Source organism: Marmota marmota, unplaced genomic scaffold, assembly GCF_001458135.2.
Source record: "Marmota marmota marmota unplaced genomic scaffold, marMar, whole genome shotgun sequence".
NCBI lineage: Eukaryota > Metazoa > Chordata > Mammalia > Rodentia > Sciuridae > Marmota > Marmota marmota.
The window spans coordinates 16,100,183-16,108,909 of record NW_026000174.1 but is presented as its reverse complement, the minus strand read 5'-3'; the positions used below and the strand labels follow the sequence as shown (position 1 = coordinate 16,108,909).

Sequence of the window (8,727 nt, the reverse complement as noted above, 5' to 3'; positions counted from 1 at the left end):
AAAAAAAAAAAAAAAAAAAAAACTGCCAAAAAAGAATTTCTCAGGTAAGATTTTTAATTCATAAAAGAAATTTATAATCCTGAATTTAAAGTTAAATCTAAATGACAGTGAATTTAAAATAAAAAATAAATGACACATTTATCTTCCTTTGCAGCCTCCAACTGGTACAGATACTATGGTCAAAGCTGGAGTTAGCACTAACATCAGTACCAAACATCAGTGTATTACTGCTATGAAAGAATATGAAAGCAAGTCATTAGAGGTGAGTAAAACGAAATACAAAATAGCAGTGTAACCTTTTGAATTTATTGGAAAGCAGCTTTTTAAAATGTGGGTGTTTTTTTTGGTAGATTCTGTGGTTCAGTGGTAGCATGCTTTTCTAGCATGCTTGAGATCCCAGGGTTTGGATGCTAGCATGGAAAAAAGAAGTTTAAAAGTTTTTTGTGTTTTGTGGTACTGGGGATTATGCCCCGTGCCTTAACACATTCTACGCAAGCACTCCGCTGAACTATACTGTGCAAACTTAACATTGACCAAGTTTGTAAATATTAAGTAGTATTTACAGATTTTTTTTTTTAACGGTTGGGATAATATTCAGGTTATATGAACAGGTGCAAAGTCATAACCATACAACTTTATAAGTTTTCATTATATGAAAGGATCCAAATCAAGAAACAGTATTATCAGCATCCCTTTTGCCTTGCCCTTCATTACAGTTCTCCCCTTTCTAAAGTAACCACTATCTTGACTGCCCAATTTTTGCCTATTTATGAACTTAATGTGGTTGAAATTTTACATTATGTACTATTGTTCAGTATTGTGATATTCCTCTATGGCGTTGCATAGTTTGTGCATTCTGATTGCTTTGTAATGGATTGTTGTTCATTTCCTGATTATTGTTTCTCATTGCTGATTATAATGTTTGCTTCTTCCTATATCCCAGACTGTGTTTGCTATATTGCAGCGTGCAGCAACTCCTGACTTAGAGATAAAATTGCTATATTTTATTCCTCCATTTTTCAGAATTTCTGAACACCCCCTTAACATAGAATCCTTCATCTTTTATCAACTAAATTGTATATTTTAGGGTAGCAGTAGCATTCTATTAAAAGACACTATTTATAAAATAATACTAAGAATGATTGGCTGTCCAGCATTTTTTTTTTTTATAGTGTGGATTTTAGTGTCTATTGGAAATGTTTTTTTAAATGGTATTGTTAATGTCATTCTGTAGTTTTGTGATTTTTATGGTCAAGATTCCTGTATGAAGATCGAAGTTAAATGCTAATTTCAAGTATTTAGGCTCATAACTAAATTTTTTTACTACATATTAAGATTGTAAATATGTTTTCTCTTTAGGAACTTCGTTTAGAGGATTATCAGGCTAACCGTAAAGGCCCACAGAACCAGGTGGGAGCAGGTACCACAACTGGCTTGTTTGGGTCTTCTCCGGCCACCTCCAGTGCAACAGGACTCTTCAGCTCTTCCACTACTAATTCAGGATTTGCATATGGTCAGAACAAAACTGCCTTTGGAACGAGTAAGCACTTGACATCATATTGCAATATATTAAGAAAAAACAGGCAGCTAAAAGTAAAACATAGTGGTCACTTTATGATAAGTGCAATGGAGAAAAATAATTCAGGGATATTGGAGAAATAGGGAGTGTCTGGTTGTAAGTGTGGGAGAAGTACAATTTTAAATGAACATAATTAAGTGGGCTTCACTTGATAAGGTTGTTATTTGAGAAGTGACTGGTCTGAAGAAGGTGAATTAAAAAATTGTATACATTTCTGGAGGAGAAACATTTCAAATACTTGGAACCATGAGTCTCAGCCAGATGCAATGGTGCACACCTTTAATCCCAGTGATTCAGGAAACTGAGATAGGAGGATCACAAATTTCAGGTCAGCCTCACACATTTAGCAGAACTCCAAGCATCATAGTGGGGTGCTATCTTAAAAAAAAATGATAAAAGGGGGGACTGAGGACATAGCTCAGTTTTAAAGCACCCCTGTGTTAAATCTCCAGAACCAAATAAATAACCTAAGTTTTTGCCAAAGAGGAGAGGGAAAGGTGGTGTTTTGGGGAAATGGAGGACCAATATGAAGGCTTGAGTTTTTATTTGATTTGGGAATTCATAAGAGTTGTTTTTACGGTAAAACATGAAGCCATGGATAGTGGCACATGCCTGTAATCCAAGCAACTTGGGAGGATGAGGCAGGAGGATCACTAATTTAAAGCCAGACTCAGCAATTTAGTGATACCCTGTCTCAAAATAAAGCAAAATGTGTCTGGTAGGGCTGAGGTCATGGCTCAGTGATAGAGCATTTGCCTAGCATGTGTAAGGCACTGGGTTTGATTCTCAGTACCACATATAAATAAATAAGTTAAATAAGGGTCCATTGACAACTAAAAGAAAATTAAACAAAAAATCTGGCTGGAGATGTGCTCAGTGGCAAGCGCCCCTGCATTCAATCCCTAGTACCAAAGGGGGGAAAAAAAAAGAAATGTGATTATGAATGAAGGATCATTCTGAAGGCTGTTATATTGAGAGTAGATGGTGGTCAAATTAGTTTGAAAGTTCTTGTTCCATGAGAGATGATGGTTGTTTACACAAGGATGGTTAAAAAAATAATAATAAAAAGAAGAAGCTGGGTGTGGTGGTGCATGTCTGTAATCCCAGTGATTTAGGAGGCTGAAGCAGGAGATTTGCTAGTTTGAGATCAGCCTCGGCAATTTAGCAAGTCCCTGTCTCAAAATTAAAAAAGGACTGGGGATGTGGCTTAGTAGTTAAGCACTGATGGGTTCAATCCCTGGTACCAAAATTAAAAGAAAAGATCTGGTCTGTGGGTATAGCTCAGGGCTAGAGTGCAAACCAGGTATACATAAGGCCCTCCATTCAGTTCACAGTGCTGAAGAGACATTTTGGAATTCAGTTATATAACTGGTTGGTTGGTTGGTTTATGCATACATACAAACAGGATTCAACCCAGGGGCACTTTGCCCATGTAGGCCACCGTGCCCAACCATTTTTTTTTGTTTTGTTTTGGTTGGTTGTTTTTTAATTTTTTAGCTATAGACGGACACAATACATTTATTTTTATGTGGTGCTGAGGATCGAACCCAGGGCCTCGCACGTGCTAGGCGAGTACTCTACTGCTGAGCCACCACTCTAGCCCCAGTTTTTTAAATTTAAATTTTGAGACGGGGGTTCACTGAATTGCTTAGGGTGTTGCTAAGTTGCTGAGTCTGGCCTTGAACTTGTGATATCCTTTCATCAGCCTCCCTGGGTCTCTGGGATTACAGGCATGTGCCACTGCACTTGGCTGAAATAGGTTAATTTAGTATGGGATATGAAAGAGGAGTTCATGTTGATAGCTAAATTATTTTTATAAAAATATCACTTTTGCGGCTGGGGATGTGGCTCAAGCGGTAGCGCGCTCGCCTGGCATGCTTGCGGCCTGGGTTCGATCCTCAGCACCACATACAAACAAAGATGTTGTGTCCGCCGAAAACTAAAAAATAAATATTAAAAAAAAAAATGCCTCCAAGTAAAATTAAAAAAAAATAACATCTAATGTTTATTTAAAAAAATATTACTTTTGCTAGTCACAGTAGCGTGCATCTATAATCTCAACAGCTAAAGAGACTAAGACAGGAGGATTGTAAGTTCAAAGCCAACCTCACAACTTAGCGAGGCCCTAAGCAATTTAGTGAGACCCTGTCTCAAAATATAAAAGAGCTAGATATCTGGTTCAGTGCTTAAGCACCCTGAATTCAATCCCTACTACAAAAAAATATATTTTTGCAAAAGTAGTGCATGTTTATGGTGCAGAGTTCACAAAATTAAAAAAACCCATATAACCAAAGATTTTTTCTTTCATTATGCCTCTCCCCTAGCCACCATTTTGTATCTGTAGAAATAAGCAAAAGTTAACTTTTATCATAACCTTGTAGAGAAATATACACATCAATACATGTTTTTTGGTTTTTTTTTTTTTTGGTTTGTTACTGGGGATTGAACTCAGGGACACTCAACCACGGAGCCACATCCCCAGCTTTATTTTATTTTATTTTAGTTGTTGATAGACCTTTATATATTTATTTATATGTGGTCCTGAAAATCGAACCCAGTGCCTCACACATGTCAGGCAAGTACACTACTGCTGTGTCACAGTCACAGCCCCCTAGCTTTATTTTGTATTTTATTTAGAGACAGGGTCTTACTGAGTTGCTTAGCACCTCGGTTTTGCTGAGGCTGGCTTTGAACTCATGATCCTCCTGTCTTCACCTTCCAAGCTGCATTGGATTACAGGCGTGTGCCACCGTGCCCAGCCACATAACATACATGTTTAAGTGATATCTTATGTTCTTCTCAATCTTACTATTCTGTGATTTAATTTAGCACATATTCATTATTGAATTCTATATACCAGACCAGAGGCTAGATGCTTTGATATGATGAAATAGCCTCTTTTCTCAAGAGTAGCTTAGTTGAATAAGATGAAATGACAACGTAGACTTTGATGATGCTCTCTTATATAATAATAAAAAGCTAAGCATTTACAAAGGAAGAGCATTTAGCCCAGCCTGGATATTAAAGTTTTAACTTAATCTAGAGTTCTTAGGATAGAAAATGAAAGGGTTGCCATGTGTGGTGGTTCACACCTGTAATCCCAGCAGTTTGGGAGGACGAGACAGGAGAGTCACAAATTCAAAGCCAACCTCAGCAACAGTGAGGTGCTAAGCGACTTAATGGGACCCTGTCTCTAAATAAAATATAAAATAGGGCTGGGGATGTGGTTCAGTGGTCGAGGTTCCCTGGGTTCAATCCCTGGTACCAAAACAAAACAAAACAAAAACATGAAAGGGTTAATGAATAGTGAATACATGCAAGGTAATGTAGATCGTAATGGATAACATAATACTATTGCTGGATTATAGGGTAATGTCAAGTTTCCAGGTTTTGTTTAGTTATTTTTGTTTCTTTTTTCCAATTACTTTATCTTTCCTCTTTTTCCTGAAAGGTACAACTGGATTTGGAACAAATCCGGGTGGTCTCTTTGGCCAGCAGAATCAGCAGACTACTAGCCTCTTCAGCAAACCATTTGGCCAGGCCACAACCACACAGAACACTGGTTTTTCCTTTGGTAATACCAGCACCCTTGGACAACCAAGCACCAACACCATAGTAAGGAAACAGGCCTTTAGTTAATTCCAGGTCTTATAGAGCTTAGTAATTAGGCTTTTAATCATTCCAAACTGGCAATTTCTATCTTTGCTTGAATTCTTTATAGAGTTGAGAATTTGGTAAAGGGGAGAAAACACAATTTACAAGGAATTAAGATTTAGATTTCAGTCCAGTCTCATCTCCTTACTCACTGAGAGTCTGTTGAGCAGTCATCTATTCTTTCCAAACATGTTTTTCTCATCAGTAAGCAAGAGCTTTTATAGTCTGGGCTATAGTTGGCTATTTCTAAACTCCACTTGTGACATTGCCATTCTATAGGGTTAAGGAGAAAATAGTTGTCAATTACTTGTTATATTTCATAATATTCTTTCAGCTTATTCTGGTAAGGTAGATTCAGGCAAAGTCTAGTACTTGCAGGATACAGGAGGGGAGTAGACCTAAAACTCAGAGCAGTATTAGATAATTGCTTCTTTGCAGAAAGTAAAAGTTCTCACAGTCATTACTAGTTTATTTCTAGAGACCCTTTTTATGGAAGTGTGAAATTAAAAATTGATTTGAGGTATGTTTAATTGATTAAAATTCTTGGAATTTACCTGGTACTAAAGTTAGAGATGCTTTGCCTTATTAAAGAAAACAAGTTTAGCTAGATCCCCAGATCTTTAATTCAGTAGACTGAATTAAGCAAAATATAAAAAGAATTATACACATGACCAAGTGGGATTTGTCCCAGATACGTTGGTGTAACCTAGGAAAATTAATTATTAAAAACTTAAAAATTGAATTATAGGGCTGGGGATATAGCACAGTTGGTAGAGTGCTTGCCTTGCATGCATAAGGCCCTGGGTTCAATCCCAGCACCATCAAAAAAAAAATTGAATCATTGCAGTACCCTAAGAACAAAAAACACATGATCACCTCAGTAGATGCCGAAAAAGTGTATGATATACTTTCATGATAAAAACACTCAGCTGGGTGTGGTGGCTCATGCCTGTAATCCCAGCAGCTCAGGAGAAGTTCAAAGCCAGCCATGGCAACAAGGCCCTAAGAAACTCAGACCCTGTCTCTAAAATATACAAAAGGGCTAGGGATGTGGCTCAGTGGTTAAGGAGCCCTGAGTTCAATCCCTGGTACAAACAAAACAAAAAAAACATACAAACACTCAGGGCTGGGGTTTTGGCTCAGTGGTAGTGCACTTATCTCGCATGTGTGAGGTACTGGGTTCAATCCTTAGTACCACATAAAAATATTGTGTCGATATGTAACAAAAAAAATAAAAATAAAAAAAATTTAAAAACCCAAAGAATGAAAGATCAATAAAATAGCCAGATCAATTTTAAATAGCAGCTTAATGTAGATATGAATTTATCATCACCATAGCCAGATCAATTTTAAATAGCAGCTTAGGTGGAGATATGAATTTATCATCCAATTTATCATTTGTGAGCTGTGACATTTTAGGAAAGTTGTTAATTGCTCTGGGCTTTATATTCTTTCAAAAAATGGGGATGCTGTAGTCCTTGCTTTTTAGGGTTGTTGTGAAGAGACATAAGCTCCATGTAAAGTGTATCTTTACATAGTACCTGTCACATAAACTTTAAAAATAATAATGATAACTATTTTCATTAATCTAAGATTCTTCAAGAAATTACTGTGGCTATAGGACGGAGTCCTCTCTTTCTTCTTTACTAGCAAAACAGGAAAACTTCTTTTTCCTTTTTCTCAAAGAAAGAAAAAACTACTGTGGGATAGCTCTTAACATAAATTACCTTTTGCAGGGTTTATTTGGAGTAACGCAAGCCTCTCAGCCAGGAGGTCTTTTTGGGACAGCTACAAACACCAGTACTGGGACTGCATTTGGAACAGGAACAGGTCTCTTTGGGCAGACCAATACTGGGTTTGGTGCAGTTGGTTCGGTAGGTGTTCACAATTGAGTATAATTACATCATATGTATGAGTCTGATAAAGGAATTTATAGAAAGTTGTCATTGTATTCCAAGTTTTTTTTTGGGGGGGGTATATTGGATGATTTAATACTAAGAAGCAAATAAAAGTTTTTCTGATGCAAAATGAAATTACTGATTGAACTCAATAGGTTTCTTTTCAGTTAGTGAATCTTTCACTTCAGTGCTTGTGTGCAGTTTGTTTCTAATAGCAAAGTATCATTTCATTTGGCTAGTTTATTTTTAAATTATTTATTTTTAAATTGACAATTAGCATTGTATTTTAAAAACATGAAGTTTTGAAGTGTATTACATTGTGGAATCTGGGTGGTTAGTTTAAATTGTTGAGATCCTTTCATGTGTAAATCAGATAATTTTAAATGACTAGTTTTCCCCTTTGTGTTTTGGTGATAGATTGGATGATTTGGATATTAAACTTTTAAAAAAATATATTAAGTTCTTGAAATTGTTCAGGTTCTCGTGGTTTACATACTGCTTGAGGCTTGACTGAATTAAGTTGTCTACGAAGCCATTTAAGTGAAAAATTACTATTTAGAAATGTAGTTTACATAAAATTAATACTAAATTCTATATGATCATTTAAAAAATAGTTAAATGAGAATCAGTATGAATGTAGTCAGACTGTATTATGTATCCATTATAAGAAGCTTTGTGCTTGGATATAGCTTCTTAGTGGTAAAGCGCTTACCTTACATATGCTAAGTCCTGGGTTCTGTCTCCAATGCCAAAAAAGAAGACAAAGTCAAAGAAGCTTTGAATTTGCTATTGTGATTAGTTAAATATCAGAAAAAAAAATTCCAGAATATATGATCCTATTTTCATGGAGATTGAAATTTTTTTTATTAATCTCATTTGAGCAGGTAACTGATGTGAAAAATTGAGAAAATCAAATAATGCCACAGAAAATTTATACACCTTTTAATAGTAACTTTCTTGGTGTATTAGCTACATACCATACAATTTGTCATATTAAAACATATAATTCATTGGTTTTTAGTATTCAGAGTATGCAACCATCATCACACCAATTTTAGAACATATTTATTGCATCAAGAAGCACAATCCTGGGCTGTGGCTGTGGCTCAATGGTAGAGCGCTCGCCTAGCATGTGTGAGGCACTGGGTTCGATCCTCAGCACCACATAAAAATAAAATAATAAAATAAAGATATAAAAAAAAAAGAGAAGAAGCACAGTCCTATACTCATTAGCAGTTATTTCCCATTTCCCCCAGTAACCTCATGCCTACTTTCAGTATCTATGGATTTGACTATTCTGGACATTTCACATAAATGGAATCATCTTTTGTAACTTTTTTTCACTTAGCACCATGTTTTCAAGATTCATCGTATTGTAGGATGTTTAAAATTTTTCTGATAAGTATTTCTTCTGACAAATTACATGTCTGATACATTTCTGTTAACAGGAAAACAATCGATTTCCTTGTTATTTTTTTCTTGCCTCACTGAAATCCTCTGTTTGCTGAGATGTTACCATTAACTTATCAGGCTGCAAATATTAATTTTTTTTTAAATACTTTTAGTTGTAGATGGCACCATCCCTTTATTTTATCT

At 35.8% G+C, this 8,727-nt stretch overlaps 1 protein-coding gene across 9 annotated transcripts in view; it reads left to right on the top strand.

The window, feature by feature from the left end:
• Nup98 (nucleoporin 98 and 96 precursor) overlaps window positions 1-8,727 on the top strand; it is a 114,644-nt gene that overhangs the window by 20,861 nt on the left and 85,056 nt on the right. For all 9 annotated transcript variants that reach the window (XM_048788158.1, XM_015477516.2, XM_048788157.1 and 6 more), the window contains 4 exons: window positions 155-262; window positions 1,360-1,540; window positions 5,031-5,194; window positions 6,970-7,107. In XM_048788158.1, coding sequence (XP_048644115.1) covers window positions 155-262; window positions 1,360-1,540; window positions 5,031-5,194; window positions 6,970-7,107 — 591 coding nt within the window. The remainder of the gene's footprint in view (window positions 1-154; window positions 263-1,359; window positions 1,541-5,030; window positions 5,195-6,969; window positions 7,108-8,727) is intronic.